The sequence below is a fragment of the Oryzias melastigma genome, linkage group LG12, assembly GCF_002922805.2.
Source record: "Oryzias melastigma strain HK-1 linkage group LG12, ASM292280v2, whole genome shotgun sequence".
NCBI lineage: Eukaryota > Metazoa > Chordata > Actinopteri > Beloniformes > Adrianichthyidae > Oryzias > Oryzias melastigma.
In genome coordinates this window covers 13,826,172-13,846,036 of record NC_050523.1, presented here as the reverse complement: position 1 = coordinate 13,846,036, position 19,865 = coordinate 13,826,172, and the positions used below count along the sequence as shown (strand labels likewise).

The 19,865-nt window shown below is 39.9% G+C and overlaps 2 protein-coding genes across 7 annotated transcripts in view; one reads left to right on the top strand and one right to left on the bottom strand.

Moving 5' to 3' along the window:
• The first annotated feature begins 2,635 nt into the window (after positions 1 to 2,635).
• Positions 2,636 to 5,763, top strand: trim69 (tripartite motif containing 69). Its single transcript, XM_024299217.2, has 6 exons — positions 2,636 to 3,416; positions 3,548 to 3,643; positions 3,721 to 3,954; positions 4,335 to 4,357; positions 4,448 to 4,563; positions 4,626 to 5,763. Exons 1-6 carry the CDS (start codon positions 2,778 to 2,780, stop codon positions 5,168 to 5,170), a joined length of 1,653 nt encoding a protein of 550 aa, XP_024154985.1. The 5' UTR covers positions 2,636 to 2,777; the 3' UTR covers positions 5,171 to 5,763.
• Positions 5,764 to 6,467: 704 nt separating this feature from the next.
• The window catches only part of LOC112163076 (bone morphogenetic protein 1), a 15,290-nt gene continuing 1,892 nt past the window's right edge, over positions 6,468 to 19,865 (bottom strand). The window contains exons 2-20 of one of the 6 annotated variants that reach the window (XM_024299211.2): positions 18,609 to 18,707; positions 18,403 to 18,537; positions 18,201 to 18,318; positions 17,054 to 17,232; positions 16,866 to 16,971; positions 16,001 to 16,125; positions 15,741 to 15,856; positions 14,231 to 14,333; positions 14,027 to 14,143; positions 13,494 to 13,639; positions 13,094 to 13,289; positions 12,905 to 13,030; positions 12,469 to 12,629; positions 12,222 to 12,402; positions 9,417 to 9,542; positions 9,144 to 9,271; positions 8,358 to 8,571; positions 7,637 to 7,887; positions 6,468 to 7,564 (exon numbers count right to left, since the gene is read on the bottom strand). In XM_024299211.2, the coding sequence (XP_024154979.1) occupies positions 7,430 to 7,564; positions 7,637 to 7,887; positions 8,358 to 8,571; positions 9,144 to 9,271; positions 9,417 to 9,542; positions 12,222 to 12,402; positions 12,469 to 12,629; positions 12,905 to 13,030; positions 13,094 to 13,289; positions 13,494 to 13,639; positions 14,027 to 14,143; positions 14,231 to 14,333; positions 15,741 to 15,856; positions 16,001 to 16,125; positions 16,866 to 16,971; positions 17,054 to 17,232; positions 18,201 to 18,318; positions 18,403 to 18,537; positions 18,609 to 18,707 (2,762 nt within the window). In that variant the 3' untranslated portion in view covers positions 6,468 to 7,429. Of the gene's footprint in view, positions 7,565 to 7,636; positions 7,888 to 8,357; positions 8,572 to 9,143; positions 9,272 to 9,416; positions 9,543 to 12,221; positions 12,403 to 12,468; positions 12,633 to 12,904; positions 13,031 to 13,093; positions 13,290 to 13,493; positions 13,640 to 14,026; positions 14,334 to 15,740; positions 15,857 to 16,000; positions 16,126 to 16,865; positions 16,972 to 17,053; positions 17,233 to 18,200; positions 18,319 to 18,402; positions 18,538 to 18,608; positions 18,708 to 19,865 lie in introns of those variants that run through there. The other 5 variants (XM_024299210.2, XM_036214409.1, XM_036214408.1 and 2 more) reach the window with 5 other exon arrangements.

Genomic DNA, 19,865 nt, shown 5'->3' with positions numbered 1-19,865 from the left:
TTCCATGTTTGCAGAGTCCAGTGAAATCCACAAATGCCCTGAGGTGATGAGCACAAAGACACGTCTCTACTAGCTCAATGATTCCCCAAAACTGGGAAGTTGTGGGTTCAAATCCGCACTTACTATGAAGACGGGACACTCTTTATCGTGGGTTATGATTAGGGGTTAAACCACTGAATTGTTTTTTGACTGCAGATTACTGCTTCCTCAGTGTATAGAACTGATGAAAATAGTCTTTTTGGTGTTTATATCACATTCTTGTGGCATTTTTCTGATGAAGGAAAACATATATTAGGAAATTAGCTTGAAATTGTTGTTCAAAGCATTTTTTTTTCAAATTGTTGTAAATCAATAGCAGTTGAAATAGATCACATTTGTTACAAAGAAAAATACACTGGGCGGGCCGTATGCTCCATTCCAATGCATCCACCTGTAGACGACTGGATCCATGTGCGTCTTTAGCTGGCTCAAAACCGCACGGCTGGAAATCTCCAATACTGCTCGCCGTTTTTGTTGCATCGGTATTGTTAGCTTGGGGGGGAACTGTAAGCTAGTGCATAAACACTCGTTACCTGTATATCCAAGATCAAAGAGCTGTCTAAGGACACCAGAAACTAAATTATTCCCAGACTGGGAAGACTGAATCTGCAATAGGTACGGAGCTTGGTGTGAAGAAATCCTCTGTGGAAGCAAAGACCACTGATAAACTCCCTTGATCTGGACCTCCCTGATAAATCTCACCCTGTGAGGTCAATTGATCACAAGAAGAGTGGGCAAAAATCCCAGGATAATTCAGAAGAGGATTGGGAGACTGTCCTATGGTCAGATGAAACCAACATAGAACTTTTTGGTAAGAACTTTGTTTGGAGGACAAAGAATGCTGAGTTGCATCCAAAGAAAATCATACATACTGTAAAGCATGGGGATGGAAACATCATGATTGGGGCTGTTTTTCAGCAAAAGGACCAGAATGACTGATCCTTGTAAAGGAGAGAATGAGTGGGGCAATGCAACATCAGATTTGGAGTGAAAAACTTCTTCTATCTGGAGAGGCATTGAAGAGGAACCATGACTGGGTCTTTCAACGATCCCAAACACACTGCCCGGGTAACAAAGGATTGGTTTCTAAAGGAGCATTTCAAGGTCCTGGAGTGGCCTAGCCAGCCTCCAGATCTCAACTCCATAGAAAATCTTTGGAGGAAGTTCAAAGTCTGTATCATCCAGCGACAGCCGCAAAACATCACTTCTCTAGAGGAGATCTGCATGGAGGAATGGACCAAAATACCAGCAACAGTTTTCTGCCATAATTTACAAATAAATTCTTTAAAAAAATCAGACAAAGTTATTTTCTGGATTTTTTTCTCATTTTATCTCTTGTAGTCGAGGTATACCTGTGATGAAAATTACAGGCCTCTCTCATCTTTTTAAATGGCAGAACTTGCTCAATTGGTGGTTGAATGAATACTTTTTTACCTCACTGTAAACTGCATTTCTATTCAATGAAAGAATAACAAAATAACACACATTACACCTTTGTACAATTTAAATGTCTATTTATTAAAGAAATAAAGGTGAAATTAACTATTTTAGTCAACTTAAAAAGAAACTGATTGAATTGTATTTGATTAAATTGTTGCTTAAGTTCAAACCTGTACATCTGGTGTGAATTAATTCAGGAATTTGGTACTACTCCTTACCCTGAATCCATATTTACACCATGACTAGAAAAAAAGTCACACAGAAAACTCATAAACACTTCCTAAAACACATCACACAACATCACCTCTCAGTCTGATGTCACAGGAAAAACACTCTTTTGTGTACCAGACTGTTCCAAATTGTCAATGCTGAGGTAATTTATTCCACTTCAGATCCCCTGAAGGAATCCCTTTGAAGCCAAATATGGTCCTAAAAATCTGGATTCCTTTGCTTATACAGTTCATTTTTACTAAGGTAATTATCTGTGGTGTGTGATGTGATTCCACTTTACAAAAAAATAATGTTCATACTTGTTTGAACACAAAAACAGAATTGTGTTTTTATTTTTTGCTCTTTCAACAGCAGATGTCACTGTTGTTTGTAACTTTAAAGCAATAAAAGCATCTTAAAGCTGTTGAGTTGAGCACAAAGTAACATGTTTTTGTTTTCTCTGTTGTGTTCTATTTAATGCTCTTTGATAAAATGTAGTTTAACACACACTGTAATAGCTATTAAACAGATGTGTTGCAGTGCTGATAAGGGTAAAAGATAGCAATCCACCACTTGGTGGTCATTTTTCCTGCGTTACATCACCATGTAACCCTTTCATTATCTCTTTTACCCTCTACTTATATGTGCTGTTATGAGCAGCTGTGCTAAAGCTGTTCTGAGTTTCGACAAGTAGATTTGTTGCTGCTTTCTGTCTCTATGTTCACACGGTCACTTAACTTGGATTTGCTTTTTTTTCTTTGCAGTTACTGTAAAGCAGATTAAGAGTTTAGTGATTTTTCCTAAAAAACTTCCCGTGAAAAGAACTAAGTAAGGAATAATAATGATCCGCCTTTGTTTCCTGACTGTGACGTCAGGAGGGGGAAAAAAAATGGAGATTTAGGGGGGGGTGACCGAGATTCCCCCCCGCGCTATCTGATCTGGAGGCTGAGGCTGCACCACCCCTTCATTTCCCCACAGTCAACAGGAAGACCGAAGGCCAAAGTGAGTGGCTGCACTCTCCAGGAGAGGAAGGGCGCAGAGATCCTGCTGTACAGTCGAGAACAAAAGGAAGCAGAAAAGGCAAAGGAATGAGCAAGACTCAGAAAGAAGTGAAGAAAATCCAGTCAGTTTATCTGCAAAACTTGGAGAAACTGAATCAAGGGAAAAGGCCTGACATGAAGAGCTGGAAACCTAACGAAGGAGACTTCACCGTGTCAACAGCCATGGAAAAACTCCGACAGCCTCCAACAGCTGCGCAAGTTGCCAAAAGCTCTGCAAACAGAATCAGCAGAGATCTGACCTGCTCCATCTGCCTGGACCTTTTCAAGCAGCCCGTCTCTTTGCCCTGCGATCACACCTTCTGCAGAGGTTGCATCGAGGGCTACTGGGAACGGCCGAGGAGTCCCAGCCAAGGAGCCTCCGGCTCCTGCCCTCAGTGCAGGAAGATGTACCCGGGCCAGTGCTACAGGCCCAATCGCATCGTTGCCAACATAGTGGAGAGTTACTGTCACGGTCTGGAGGAGAGCGGCACTGGAGCCTGCCTGGCAGATGTGGAGGTGGCAGAGAGGGCTCCTGCACCGGTGCGCCCACGCTGCAGCCGGCACAGGGAGGAGCTGAAGCTGTACTGTGAGGAAGACCAGGAGCTGGTGTGTCTGGTGTGTGGTCTGTCCCAGGAGCACCGGAATCACAGCATGGTGTGTGTCCAGGATGCTGACAGAAAGTACAGGGTGAGTTCAGGTCCAGCCACACATCCATCTGCACTTTAGAACATTTTCAGTGTAGACATTGATTCTGTTTTTAATGTTTCCATATAAGTGCATTTATAAGTAAGTCACAAGTATTATTTCTGTCCTAACAGGCGTCTCTGAACAGCTCCATGGATTCCTTAAAAGCCGAACTCAACACAGCTTTGCAGTGTGACAGAGAAGCTGAAGAGGAGGTTAAAAAGCTCAAAGTATGATAAAAAACTAATCAAAACGTCCATTCAAACTACAGCTGCTTTGAGTGTCCAACCTCTGAACCCCTTTGTAGGATCACACGGCGGATCTGAAGCAGCGCATCGAAGCCCAGTTCAGTGACCTTCACCAGTTTCTGTACCAAGAAGAGAAGCTGCTGCAGGTGAAGCTGAAGACCGAGGAGCGAAGGGAGCTGATCCGCCTGGACGAGCACAAGGCCCTGCTGTGCGTGGAGATCTCCCGCCTGCAGAGAGCCGTCCACGAGATCGAGGACAAACTGAAAGAGCAGGACCCGTTCACCCTGCTCCGAGTGAGTTTGATCTACATGAAGTTTACCATGTTCCCTCTGAAACCATCTTTTGTCTCAGCTTGGTGGAAAACAATTGTGCAATCACGTCAATCAAGTAAAGAAAGAATTGATTTCTCCAAACAAAAGAGTCTTCCTCTCAGTGAGCTCAGACAGGATGCAGGCCTGGAGAATAAGGATTTAGATCAGGCATACGGCCATATTCTCCTTGGCTGCAAGTGCGGGACTTTCCCCCAGCCACAGTGAAATCCCACAGGGTGGGATAGCGTGAGCTCAAACACTGATGTAATGTGGAAAATGATTTTTTTTTTCTCCTGAAGATAAAAGAAAAAAACCTAATTACTGTCCTCAATGTGTCCTTTTTCCTGTTTATTTCTATTTAGGGCATCAAAGCTGTGCTCCAGAGGTGAGCATGAGAAACTTCCTACTGCAGTATTGTGAAAGATCCACTTTTTTTTCATATTTCTCACTTGTTGATGTTGCTTTTTTTTTGGAGGCCTTCCCTGAAGTTTGAGAAACCTGTTTTCATACCACCCAGTCTGTGTGAGGGTCGCTTTGCAGGCCCTCTGCAATACAGAGTGTGGAAATCCATGAAGGGAAGCATATATCCAGGTATGCAAACACAGAAAGAGTTAAGTAATTATGAACATTTTAATGATTTTTTTTTTTTTTAGCTCCAGCTGCGATCACGTTTAACTCCAGCACAGCCAACCCCTGGCTCAGCCTGACCTCGTCCCTCACCTGCGTTCGCTACCAGACCTTCAACCACGCCGTGCAGGACAACCCCAACCGCTTCAACGCCGCCCTGTCCCTGCTGGGAAGCCAGAGCTTCACTCACGGCCGCCACTACTGGGAGATTGAAGTCTACAGCAGCACCGTCTGGACGGTCGGGGTGGCTCGGGAGTCAGTGCCCAGGAAGGGGGTCATCAAAGCTCTCCCGGCGAACGGCTTTTGGACTCTCTCCCTGTCTTACGGGGTTCAGTACATGGCAGGGACGTCCCCACCAACCGTCCTGTCCCTGGAGGAGCCGCTGGCCCGGATCGGCGTGTACCTGGACTACAAGAGAGGTCTGGTGTCGTTCTACAACGCGGAGAGCATGACACACCTGTACACCTTCAGGGAGACGTTCACAGAGACTCTGTACCCGTACTTCAACCTGGGATTCCTGGACAAGGTGCACGAAAATGAGCCTCTGAAAGTTTTCCTGCCAAAGATTTAAAAACAAATACCTTAAAGAATCTGTGATGTGTTAATTTGCAGGTTCAAAGTTGGACTTCAGTACTTTAGGAAAGTTTCGGTCTTGTGTTCACATTTCATCCAATGCCGTTTTTGACTATTTCAGCTGTTTTCAGTTCTTCTCAGAGCACCCCTCCCAAAACACGGCTCTGTTAGTGACTGGTCAGCTGGAAAAAGCTGTGGAATGTGGGGCAGCTGCTGGTTCTTGGTCTGAGCAGAGTAAAAACAGCTGCTTGGCAGACGCCGTGTAAATGTGCAATCACAGTGTTGTGGATGAGGAAATATTTTCCACCAAGTGGTGTAAATAACTGTTTGACACACATATTATGCATGAAGATGATTATTATTGTTATGTTTTTTTTTATTTCTGTGAAAAGAACTGTGATATTTTGACTTCTTATGATAGATGGTGTGATGGTTTTTTTTTTATCCCTCATGTGGATCGAAAGCCTGATGCATTTTGAATGGAAGATCAGTTTGCACAATATTGTTATAGTCTTGTATTTGTTGTTTTTATATGTAAAAAGAAAAAAAAAAGTTAAAGGAAATAAAAACAGTTTGTATCCTGACACTGAAGTGTTTCCAAAACAAGTTTTTTTTTTGCATTCATGGACAAGGACAGCAAATACACTCAATGCACCAAAAAAGATGGAAATTAGGTGAAAAAAATGTCAACATGATTTTTAAAGAAATTCCTATAAATATTCGTTATGAAATGGTCAGCAAAGAGCGAAAGGCGGAGTCTCAGGAAACAAGACATCTTACTTACAGGTAGTTAAATAAAATAACTAATATTTCATAAATAATTTGTTTTTTAGTTTGCCAAAGATAATATATAATCATATTTATTGATATAGTTTACTCTGACTGGCTAAAGAATAGCATTAACCATTGCAAAAATAACAAAAGCATTTTTTTTTATTAAATCTTCAGCCCCTTAAACGACGTATTTTACAGATTTGTATTTTACGTTTCTATAATTAACTGTGAAATATTATATTTGAATGTCCCAAATAGTTTTGTCGCAGGAACAAAAAAAAAATTGATAAAATTGATATTTTGTTTTTGCTTTTTTTCTTGTGGTATTTTTCTAATGAAGGATGACATTTATAAAGAAAATGAACATTTAATTTGTATTTCTGAGTATTTCTTTATTCAAATCATTGTGAATCAGAAGCAGATGAAAGAATGCAGTTTGAAAAAGCTAGAAGGTGTGACGTGCCATTTCTTTTTTTTAACTAATTTAAATGGTAATCACTACTTAACCTCTTAAGACCTGGCGACCACATGCATGGACATCACATTTTGGGGTTATAGTTTATTTTGCTTACCTGTCACTATGTGTGTAAAGGGTTAGCTCAAATATTAGCTCGAGTCTTAAGAGGTTAAACACTTACCGCATTCACATGCACACTAATATTCTGGTTTTATGCAGAGTAAATTTGTATTTTTAATGATGCAATCATGTAGCTCTTATTAGCTCAGTTGGTGGAGATTAGTGGCTTCCATTATTGTCCAGATCGCCTAAACTTTTGGATTAAAGTTAATGTGGTTTAAAAATAAAAACTGAAGGACATTTGCGCTGCTTATATTTAGAAAACTGTTCCAGCTGATGGAAAGTCATAATACTAAAACATATTTTGATTGCTCCTATGCCTATTTGCATTTTTATTGTACATAAGATGGTTAATTACATAAATATAACTGTTTTTGAGCATGTTTTATTAAACTTTTTGTCAGGATAAGATCAAATAATTGCAGACATAATCATTGGCTTAATTTTCGGTTGGTTTTAAACAGTAAATGAGCATAATTTATTTGGTAACTGGATATAAATCTTTTATGATTCCAGAAACAAAAGAAAAAAGTTGTGGAAATTTTAAATGTTGATTCTAATCACTGAGCATTTGCATCACAAATCACATCAATTTTATTAATTTTTTGTGTAGGTCACACTGTCAAAGAGTAAAGTAAGAAGTCACTGCAAACTCTATTACAGATGATATATTTTTATGAATTTATTCATTATTTTCATAACTAGAATCCTAGAAATGCTCCTCTTGAACTAAACAGAGTGAAGAGAAATACAGATGTGATTTTTCTGCAACCTCTCCCTCAGTCTAACACATGCAAAGAATGTAGGTCGGTATTTGTGGTGTCAACCCATGCATTTACTCTCTGCCTGGAGATGGGTGTGTCCCACCAAATTCTAGGCTTCGAGTCTCCATTTTGGATCAGAGGGTCACTTGCTCGCATGTAAAGTATCCTGGAATTTTGTGCTGGTGTAACGTGCGTGAAAGCCTTTCCTACTGATGCTGTCGTCAGAGTGAAACTTTAAAACAATGGCGTCTCCAGCTGAGTAAACGTCCTCTGGAGCCTGAGGAAGGAGACACGATCAGAAAGGGGCTTCCAGTGTTTTCATAAGGCGCATTTTCTGCAGATGTTTTACCCCAGATCCACAATATCGTCCCAGCCGTGGACATTTGACATCTGCGCCGTCGTACAACTCCACGTAGTCGTAGCCGCAGTCCGCCTCTTCCTCGATCTCGAACACTTGGAAGATCAACTCCACTCCGTAGCCCTTCTCAGCAGTGATCACCCAGAGGCAGTCGGAGCCTCCGGGGTAATTGTTATCTCCAAACTGTGCATGAGAGTACAGATCTTTTGTCTCGACTTCAGCCTTTAAACTTCCTCCACATTCTGGGAATTCACAACCACAAAATTAGAGGGTCAAAAACAGAAGGTCATAAAAGCCAAGAGAAAAAAACATCACAGGCGTTACACGCGACAGAAGCTTCTTTCTTTGAAGATTCGCTACAATTTGCCTTTTTCTTTCTTTATAACTCTATCTTTAGTCTTAGAATGGAGCATCATGTTTGGAGAAGTGTCTCAGCGGCCAAGACATGCACGATGCTCTGACCTTTGCTCCACAACTCTAACTTTCTTTCCCCCTTAAGAGCAAACTAATTAGTTTTATTTAAAATAAAGGATGACTTTAATTAAATTGAAGGATAAATTCATTTGTTATGGCACCACAAAAAGGCAAAAAAGTTGCAAAAAGAAAAAAGCATATATGAAATGTACTAAATACATCAATATTTAAAAGTAATAAGTTAAATTAATAATATAGGATATTGACAAGTAATAAAAGGACTCTCTATTCTGCTCACCTGCCCTATATGATGCTTCAAATCCCCTCTTTTGAACCGAGTTGTCAGACAAAAAGCGCAGGAACATTTTGTTGCTGCTGGACACGACTGGGGAAGGTTTTTTTGTGCCACAGAAGCGTCCGAGTGTCGGCGTGCGATCATCTTTCCCGTCAAAGATCTCCAAGTGGTCGTAAGCACACTCCAGATGAGTCTCCATGTCGACCTCGTTGAAAACCTGCAATTCGTTTGAAATAAAAGTTGAAGGCTACACACACACACACACACGCACTCCTGATTGAAAACTTAGAACCAGTTAAGAAATTGCATGAATTTGCATTTGAACAACTTAATTAAAACAACCGTTTTCTGAAATGGGCAGTTCATCAGTTGATCAAAAGTTTAGGATCAAAACACTGTTGCACCTTCAAAACAGAAGTTAAAAATTTTAGTTCATCCATTCCTGTTGATCACTTCAAAAATTTGCTTTGGCGTGCTTGATGAGAGTGTTTCTAAAAGGTTTTTGGTCAGCGGTGAAGATGACTTCATGAAGGGCATCCACTGTCCATTTTTTTTTGTCAACTTCTCCTCTTTAAATGTTCTCAATTAGATTTAAAGCAGGAGAAGATGCAGAAAAAGTTCTTTTTTAGGCGGGTGTGGTGAACTTCAGTTGAAAAACCCAGTCATTATCACTCAGACGGGGTCCCTCAGTCATGAAGGCAGCATCTTCTCATAGCCTCAGTTTGACGCCCCTGCACAACCGAAACTCCACTGAAGGGAAAAGTTCTACAGTTTAAGCTCTCGACTTACAATTTTGATTCGATGGCCCGGGGTGGTGGACAGTGACCACGTGCAGGCCTTCTTACTGGGATATCTGTCGGGCCAGTTGGGGCTGCTGATTGTGCCAGATACGCTGCTAACAACATGATCACATCCCGCTGGAAGAGACGGCAGAAAAAGGAAGCTGACATCATTCTTCCTCATTTCAAGTGTTTCCATGTATTGTTTTTAGGGGGAAAATGAAAGTGAAACCTAAACTCTTCAGTTGTTTTTTTCACAGGTTTCCAAGTCTCTGAGAGGTACCTTCCTTGCAGTCCCGTTTGTTGTCATGCAGCATGAAGCCGCTGCGACACTGACAGGTGTAGCTTCCAAAGGTGTTGACACATTCATGCTGGCAGCCTCCGTTAGCTTTGGAGCATTCGTCAATATCTGAGGAGCACGAAGAGGCTTGGGTCAGACTGGCTTATGAAAAAATATTCCAGGGGAAGCAGAAGAATACATTTTTCGGGATTCAACCCCATCTGAGAAGGAAAAAATGAACTTAGTGCATAACAAATGAACTTTGAATAGATTTTTAGCATTTAAGACCTTCGGTTTAGCGTTTGTGATTAAGGCTTACCATGTTTTCGTAGTACAAATCGTGAGTACTGTATAAGTTACCAGTGCTTTTAGGGAGTTACTCAAAATAAACAAACTTGATCTATTAATGTCATCCGTGTCTTATGAATTTCCAGTGGCACTTAAAAAGCAAAAAATAAAATGGAGCCCTCTTCAGCAGTTGTATTTTTTTTTAAACCTTATGTAGGTTAAAACATTGAATAACTTCTTCATTGATCCACTAATTGATAGAATCAATTTCAAGACTCCAAATGTTTTGATAAGCATTTATTTCTAAAATCTGCCTCTTGCACTGAAATTAAACAGGACATGTGCAAAATACAGTGATTTTGAGGATAAAAATGAAACGATTAGGATCAAATGTATAAATTGCATGTATAGAACAGGTTAGTGGACACATTTATTTTATTATTAGTAGGCTATACATCTTATGGCAGCAGGTGAGGCACTGTTTCACCTGCTGTCCCTGACCGAACGTCCTTGTTTGAAACATATTTCAATAAGGAACTAAAAGCTGCAGAACTGATCCCAGATTACGTCCACTCCCCGAAAGCAATTTTTTGCATTTAAAAATCAGAATAATAACTGCTCAGTTGGGTGGAAAATTGGAATATTCCATTGCTGCAGGGAGACGGGGGAGATCGAAAAACTCTTACATGATCGGTCTTATGCAATCTCACTGATTTTTTTTATTTTTTATGACAGATTTAAATGATACTGGGCATAACAGATGTATTTATTTATTTTAGGTTGTGACCTCTGAGATTTGGGGGCCCCCGGCAATCCCCTAACTTTGCTTTATGGTAAGTCCGCCCCTGCGCATTCCCACATGGTCATATCTAGTAGATAGCGTAACTAAATCACAGCTGTTTCAGAGCTTAGAGCTATAGATCTGCATTATGCATTTAATAGACCTCAATTCATAGAAACCTATTGCATATTGCAGTTTAGATCTCTATCAGACGAATTTCCCACAGCTAACTGCTTTCCGATCCCATCATGCCTTGTTCTTTGTAAACAACTCATTTGTGTAGTTTCCCACTGGACACATGATGTCATCTGCTACAATAGACATATGTTCTATTAGATAACTAATGTGCATCTACAGTTGATGTAAATTAGTTATCTAATAGACATAGATCTATGCATCTACATCTCAGTCATCTGTTTTGTTTCTCTATTAGATTAGAACACTACTGGAAAGCATTTAATAGAGTAACAAAATAAAGTTATTAGAGATGTTATGCAGACATCTACAGTGTATTTATATTAGGTATCTAACAGACGTCCTGTGCCTAATCCAGGGGTGGGCATTGTGCGTCCCCGAGGGGGCAGATGCAGCTCATTAAACTATTTTAATCTGAGGAGAAATTATGATGATAATCCTTATTTGCTTTATTTTCCCTATAATTGTGGTGTCTCTCCATTGATGGCACTCAATTGTTTAGGTGCAAAAAGTTTTCTGCATTTCTTTTGTGTTGGAATTATTCTCTTTATTTATGTTTGTGCGTTTTGTGAGTCAGACAGTCCTTTTTCCTACACCACCTGAACGCAGCACTTCTCTAAGTTCATGGTTTTCCCTGCAGAACATCAAATCGTTGGTGTAATTGACCCTAAAATGAGAACTTAAGTCCCAGTATTGAAATGAAAGCCCCAAAATGTTCTATATTAGGTTTAATCAAAATTAAAACATGTTTTCATCCAGATGGATTACCAGAACACCCAGTGCATCTGGTCCTGGTGCGGCCCTACTGTCTAGTTTTAGAGCCTTTTGTGGCCCACAAGTCCAAAAGTTTGCCCACCCCTGGCCTAGTGGGCTGTAAATGAGATATACAGTCAAGGCTTCCACGTAGCAATGAGGCTAAAAACTTGGTGTTGGCTTCTCTCACACGCCTCTGAAGCGTCAAGTTTCTGAACAAATCGAACTTTGATGCACGTCAAATAAAGCAAACGTGTTGAAAAAAGGGGCAGCACACACAAATTTGACATGTGAATTGTGTGAACGCAGCATAACTTAGTGGATTTGGTGGAAAGTGCAACCTATTCTCCACACTATTCTCCTATTTTATGTGTTTTGCTCCTGCGACTTGTACTCCAGAAAATATTGTAAATATGAGGTCAAATTTGACATTTTACCAAATATCTAAACATTGGATTAGTTTGATCAGTTTTAGGTTGAACAGTTTTCTATATCAGTTGGATGTTTCAGGTATTTTGACTCACATAATTGAAGTGTAAAATAAAAAATAAATTGTCATTTGTCAGGAAGTCATTTGAGTGTGCTTCAAATAATGTTCAGTCGATTCTTAAATGTAGTAGTAATCTTCCTTAACTATCAATAGGAGAAAACAAAAGTTGTTTTTTAATTGTAAAAAAAGTAAAAATATTAATAGACACACAAAAAAGTTGATTTTGGAAACAAAATTCTCTTTTTGGTGTCATGAGACTACGTATTTTCTCTTCTCTATTGGTTTCACTCCTCACACCTACCAGAAAAAAAGTGTGCCTTAAAGCCCTTCTTGGACACAGTGTTGTCTGACTTGAACTCGATCCTCAAGTTGTTGTGCAGGGACGTGATGGCGTCGGGTTTCTCCGCACCACAGAACCTCCCGTGAAGTTGTGAGTCAGGGCTCATCCCGCTGCGAACTTCCACAAAGTCGTACTTGCAAACCTGAAGTGAGATTCACCACTGAAACAAACCAGCAAGTAAATAAATGAGTAGTACTGACAAACCTACGTCATTGCCTTCAGTTTCAAAACCATCAAAGAGTAGAGTGATGCGGTACTGAGTGGGGGCCACTAGTTGCCAGACGCAGTTCTTGTTGGGTGGGTAATCTCCGGGCCAGCCGGGGGTGTTGAGGGAGCCGTTCAGACTGGTGATGAAGCCACCGCAGGCAGCTGCTGGTGGTACAACAAAAAACAAATTCAGGGACAAAAAATGATATCACACAACTTGCTGACTAATACAAAATTTACTTAAAAAAATCTATTCCATCTATTTTGAGTTGCTTATTTCATTAAAAAATTATTTTTACAAATCAAAGATTTTGGAAAACAAAGATTGGATCATTTGACACAGAATGATTACTCATCTGCAGATGCTCCAGCACTCTGCTGCCCCCTTGTGGCACAAGAGGGTAGCTATGATGTTGATTGACCAAACTGTAACTCACTCTCACAGCTTCGTCTGTCCGCCGCCAGCTCATATCCAGGGTCACAGGCGCATCTGTAGCTGCCCAGAGAGTTCACGCAGCGCTGCTCGCAGTGGCCTCTGTCAGGCCTGGAGCATTCATCCATCTCTGCAAGAGAAATCTCAATTCATGCAGATGCTTTTTTACAGACTACACCAACAGATTCCGGACCTTTAAAGAAGCTCGCAGCAAACCCAGCTTTATTGACCGATCCATCAGACACAAACTTGAGCCAGAGCTTGTTGGAGCTGCTTTTCAGGTCTTCCGGCTTGTCGTAGCCGCAGAATCGTCCCAGCAGCGGGTCGCTCTCTGAACCGCCATCCCTCACCTCCACATAGTCGTAGGCACAGCTGTCGTGTTTTTCAGTCTGAAGTCCCAGAATAGTTGTTGACAAAGAAGACACAGAGCAGATGATGAAGTCTCACATGATCTTCTGTGATGGTTCAAAGGCAATCTCTACCTTCTCATGCTTTTTTACGAGGTTTTATTCTTGTTGTTGGTATTTGCATGGCAGTGAACGATAAATGATTGAATACTTAGCGTCTTAATGAAATACAAAAACAATTTTTACCTCAAAGGACTGAAAGGAGAGGCCGACATTAAAACTTTCTGGTACAGTAATCCTCCACACACACATTTTGTTGGACTGGTAGTCGTCTGGATAGTTGGGAGACTGAATCTGACCTTGATCTCGTTCCACTTTTCCCCCACAAATAGCTGCACAGGAGAGGGAAAATTTGGTTTACTGACCTGTTTTACAAACTTGGTTTTCATGCATCTGTTGTTCTGTAACAATTAAGCGTGTATTATTTTTTTATTTCAAACTTATTTTTTAAAGACCCAGTAAAGTAACATGAAGAGTACACCACAACAAAGTAAAAGAATCCACATAAAACTGTCAAATTATTAAAAAAACTAGCGTATTGGAGATATAATGTAACAGGGAAAGCTACAAGATTCAGAATTTGTAAATAACTGTTTCTTGCATTGTTCACACAAAAAATCCTTAAACAAGATGATTACATTTACAGAATCTAAAGCTGAAATTCAGAAAACTTTACTCTCAAACAGGTTATTCAAACCCCCACATTATCTGTGTTGTACCTTCATAAACAGCTGAGAAGCCTTTTCCCACCCAACTGCTGCTGCTTCTGAACTCCACCCACAGTCGACTGTCAGTGGACACGATTGCATCTGGCAGTGAGTCTCCACAAAAACGACCTGCAAAAACCCGTGAGGAGATAACGGCGCTTCCTATCAGCTGGCTCATCAAAGCTCTGATTATGTAACACGGGTATAAAAACAAACCTCTCAGAGGAGCTTTCCTCCAGAACCCGTCTCGGACCTCCACGTAGTCGTACCAGCACAGATGACTCCTGAACAGATCCATGGAGGTGAAGTTTAGAACAATCTGAAAAAAAGGAAAAAAAAAATGATAATGATGATAAGTGATATTTTTTTTTAATGAACTCTCAGTTCTTCATTATAAAGTTTACATTATGAAAATAAAAGTAGCTCAGGACAGAGAAAAGTTAAAAATTCTTGGGGTCTAACCAAAATAAAAGGGTATTTAGCATAACTCGAGTTAAGCTGAAGTTTGGAGAAAAGTTTAACAATTTAATATGAGAATGGTTCCTTTTTTAAACAACTTTTATTAAAGAACTGAAACATTTTAGTGGGTCAGGGTGGGTCTGCTAGCATACGAAGTAGATAGAGTTAGCAATAAACTGAAACTACAAACACCACAAAAAATTGGAAAATGTAAAAAAAAGTAAAACTTCCGTATCACCTGTTTGCTTTAAAAGAAAAACAATACACAACCATGGCCTGCTGACGTTGCAACACTTGACTTTCAGAATGAAGCTCAAGATGTGGAACCAGTTTGTGCTGGTTACAAAGTAACCACCAGAGGCTTGTCACAGAATAAAATGTAAAATCTCACTCCCAACTTGTCCTATACACTGTATAGACGTATGGTTCGGGCCCCCTTCGTGTCACTTTTTGACGTTTTGGGTGTCCCCAACTTGTTGTTCCCATTAGATCACGGGTACTCAACCATTGGGACGCGGTAAAGGACACATAACTGGTACCGAGTTAGGGTACCAATACCAATTTGGTTCGAGGGTTGGGAACCCCTGATTGGCATCTGTGACCCCGTACCAAGCAGCACTCTGACCGGTACGGTTTTTCAGTGGTTAAGGACCCCCGATTCTGCAAAAAACGACAAGTTAGGGTCACTAAAAAAGTCAAAAAGTGACATGGAAGTGGCCCGAACCGTATGTCCATGTATGACGAGTTGGGACAGAGAATGCGTTGGAATGAAATTGATATTCCAGGTTTTTCTCCCCAAAAGACATTCTAAATTCACTCCATGTCCATGAAATTATACTAACAATATTTTTTTTTAATTTCAAGATTTTATATTTAGCTGTAAGTTGATCACAAATGGGAGTGTAAATGTTTGACAGTCAAATCCCCACCTTTAGTTCAGTTTCACTAGAGCTTTTACTGACCCTCATCCAGAAAACCAATGGTTGACGTTCATTCGTCCAAACTTATTCTGACCACAGGGGTCGCCCCTTTGGTCAGGGGCCCCAACAATCTGCCTGCAGGTTTGCCAGTCCTCATTAGATATTCAAGACATGTTATTTGTGATAATATAAAGACCAAAAATAAATTCTGCTTTGTAATATTTACATCTCTTCATGATAAACTTTAAAGCCCCAGAAAGAGATTTTTTTTTCATTTCTGCTTTAATTTTACACATCATCTTTGATTTATGATCTATGCTCTGATCCTGTACAGTTTTATAAATCACCTTTTCTCCCGGAGTGACAGAGATCCTCCAAACACAGTGAGAGTACGCCGAATACCCGATGGGGAAACCAGGAGAGGAGAAGTTTCCTGTGCTCTCCTGCAGGCTGTCCCCACATTCTGTCACGCAGAAAAACACTCACTGTCACGAACATTTACATGCAATAATTAGGTAACTTGATTTGCTTCTTTTTACGTAATTCAAACAAACCTAATTCTGAAATATGTTGAATTTTTTATATTTGATATGCCGGTGCCTCTTACTTGCACATTTGTAGAGTTTGCAGGCTTGTGTGATGTCCCCTTTGCTAAGTTTGGTCCTCTGTCCAATAGCTGGCCTGACTCCGTTGACATCGTAACGGGGTAAGATTGTGTCCAAAAAGATTCCTCTGCGTCAGAGAAACCACAAATGAGCTGCAAAATCCTGTTAAGACTTTCACTTTTGAATAAAAGTTAATTTGAACAAATAATGACTGATTATGTGAACGTTGCTCGCTGCTCCTTCTGTTTGACACCTTCACGCTTTGATTGCGATAATCTCCGGCTTGTTCGGAGCTCCCACTTATGCACCGTTCCCATGGTGACGAACCCATGAATGACAGGCATGTGCAAACAGAGCGCCCTGAATGGGGGCCTTTCGCCGGTGCCAGCCGGCTCACTGGAGCCCGCGCCTGAATGCCAGATAAAAGGGCCACTCCAGCCCAAACCGCTCAACAAAGCCCGAACTGCCAGACCTTTATTTAGCTTGGCTCGTTTCCATGACCCAGACCTGCAAAACGGCTAGGGGGGCAAAAAACCAAAGTGGAAAGTAAAAGAAGGGGGGGCAACAACATGGTTGAAAACAACATTTTAAAAAGAGACTGGTGTGAAATAGTCTCCATAACAATATCAGGTCAAATGGAGGAGATTCAATGGTCTAATCATCATGTTAGGTTAAGAGAAAGAAAAAGTGGACAGTTTCATTACCATCAACCAATAAATGCCTGGATGTGGATTTTATTATAAACAAGAAAGAAGAGCTCCAGACTTCTGCAACAAGACGGAAAATCCAGGAATATAGTCCAGGAATCCTCAAGTAAGTTTAGGGAGGATAAAAGGAGATTGAAAAAAAGAAAAGTCATTTACCAACCTGGAAAATGTGTTTCTTGCGTAATGCATGATGCTGCCAAAGTCGTACACCTCTCCCAGTGAGTCGACCTCATCTGGTTCCATCTTCAGGAAGTTATACTCCTGTCCTTTTGGTACATAGACACCCGTGGAGAAACATCTGGAGCATCAATGAGCAAACGTGGGCATTGACAAAAGCAGGAGCAGTACCTGCTTGGATGTTGTCTCTGACGATGCTTACATGCTCGTCACGATCGGGGCGAGTGTGCTCGTGCCAGAAGCCGATCACGTGGCCGAGTTCATGGACCACGATGCCAAACTTATCGCAGTTCTTCCCGATGGAGATGGCCTGAGGGCCTCCACCTCTCCTCCCAACGTAGGAGCAACACCTGCGGGCAGAAGCATCCAACACAATGGATCTCTGTTAGATCCAGATCTCTTTTTTATCTCATTGTTCTCAAATATGTTCTCAATTTTTAGAGAGTTTTTGTGATTTTGTGGTTTTAACCAGTATGTCTTGAAAGAAGAAACTGAAATAAAAAAAAAACTTTTTTTTAATTAAAAAGATTGAGGGCTAAAACTAGAATTTTTACTTTTTCCACAATTTATTCTCTAATTTCTTTTTATTTTATTAAATCTGTTTCTGTTTTATTTTCATTTTTCCTCATAATTTTTTTTCATAGAATTATAACCAAAACTCCAGAATATTTCAGAAAAATATGGTTTCATAACGAGTTTTGTCATAGTTTTATGAAACCAACTTTTCCCCCAGAAAATGTAAAATTCCACAAATTTCTTATTTTTATTTTCATTTTTTACAAGAGTTCTATCCTCAACTCCAGAATAATTTCAGATAAAACTTTTTTCATTATTTTTTAACAGTTTTATTCTCTAGAAAATTTAAGATTCAGCATTTTTTTTTACAATTTTCCTCATACTTTTTTGTTTTTTTCCCAGAATTCTAAGCACGATTCCATAAAAATAATAAAAAAAAACACTTTTTCATTATTTTTTAAACAGATTTCTGTCATTGGTTTAATGAAACCAACTTTTTTCCCCTAGAATTTTGACCAAATATCTCAGAATTTTAATTGTTTTCCTTAAAATCATGCCTTTATTGTTGTAATTCTATGTTTTTTAAAAGTTTAAAAAGTAACTTTTTCAAAATTCTAACTTTTTTCAGGATAATAATTACATAACTAAAATTCTATAATTTTTCTCTAACTAATTTTCTATTACTTTCACAGCAATGCAATCAATAGTTCAAATGCAACTCCATGAAAATGACTTTTTGACTGATACATATAAATTCTGTTAGCCAAAAGTTTCCTTTACCATTGCATTGATTTTAACTCACCCACATGGTCTGTAGGTGAAAACGATGTAGCTCTCCTCTGTTGTCCTCTCTATAAATGTCACACATGTGTGTTTCTCCCAGTGTCGCATCGCTTGGCGGAAAATGGCTCGCTGGCTGCCTGAGAAGAAATCCTGAATTACAGATGGACTCTTTTGAGTTGCATCTCAGCAAAAATACAAACTATACTTCTAGCAGAACTCACCACTGAAATTGCCGCTGATCATATAAGGGATGATGCCGTTGGGCCACACTCGCTCAGGCCTGGAAGTGGCTGCTCTGCGACGGCGGCGCTGGCTTTTACCGTCTGGAGATGTTTGACCGTCCTGACTGGGGGTGGCTGTGAAGACAGTCAAGGTCATTGTGTACTTCTAAAGAGTCTCAGACTAGAAGGTTTTGAATGTAAGACACCTGAGTTTGTGTCAGCATGTTGTGCTTTATTGCTGCTGAGGGCGTTCTGGAATATCCGCACATCCTCTTCATCCAAAGCGATATCTCCCAGAAAGGCAGCTGTGCAGACATATGAAAACACAAAAGGAAAAGAATTCACTAGTGTCTTAGCTTCCCCCCAATTCAAATATTTGATGTTCTAACCTGTAAAAACCTTTTAAATTCTTCTTAGGATGCATAGATTTTCAATAATGGCTTTTTTGTCCTAAAACATTGCACCAACAGTCTAAGATAAGAGTTTTTTACCACATAAACCCAATAAAAATATTGTAAATATAATTCCATATTTGTCAATTGTAACATAAAACCCACAGAGACACGGTTTGTGTTTGATAATGCTTCTATAACAGCCGGAAGTAACTCCTTTTCAGCACATTTTTCAGCTTCGAGATGAAACGACCTCTGAAAGTACAAATGAGAGGATGAGGGGGGGACTTGTGTCCGCCTTTGAAGAAAACTCACTCATGCAGAGAGTGACTGTAAAAGACTGTCACCCCTGCAGTGTGCACTGCATGCCCTGCAGCCACAGGGATTTCGCTGGAGTCTGCGCTGGCACGGCCTCTCTGACCTCCGGTCTCCAGGCAACTGCCTTGAAGTGCAGGGGCTGTGAGTTTCCAACGTTCCAGGAGTCACAAGTGGAAAAGAAAAACCAGCCTGCTGGAGGCCCCCTGATTAATGAAGTGAAATGTTTTTATGTGAGATTAAGTCAAAAACAAAAGAATGAGCCATTTAGTTCACTTGTTTAGAGCGGTTTTTGCAGATTTGGATGCTGGAATTAGACGAATGGGGTAGTTTCAACACCAGCTGGGGTATATTTAAAAGAAATCATTATTATATCTAAATATATCTGCTTTAAAATCATATTTTACCTTGAATCGAACATTGTGTAACCTTAAAGTATTTTATTACTGTATAAATAAAATAATGTAGCACTATTACATTTGAAGGGATGCATAACACTATGTCTATGCAACACCTAACGAAAACAAATATGATTTTTAATGATCTTGAATGAACCGATATTAATAAATAAAAATCAAACAAAAATAAAATGACTCAAACTATGCCTGAAAAGAGAAAATAGCAAATATATTTTCAAAAATTGTTATTTTCACTGAACTATTTCTAAATTTTTATTCATCACTTTACATGTTTATTATCCAAGAATTCCCATGACATATTAGTCAAAATAAAAAAATATTTGTAAGAAACAGTCCT

Coding starts and splice junctions, on each gene's coding strand:
- trim69 (XM_024299217.2), top strand. CDS start 2,778: ATGAGCAAGACTCAGAAAGAAGTGAAGAAAATCCAGTCAGTTTATCTG. Junction 3,417..3,547: donor ATGCTGACAGAAAGTACAGG/GTGAGTTCAGGT, acceptor CTGTCCTAACAG/GCGTCTCTGAACAGCTCCAT. Junction 3,644..3,720: donor AGGAGGTTAAAAAGCTCAAA/GTATGATAAAAA, acceptor ACCCCTTTGTAG/GATCACACGGCGGATCTGAA.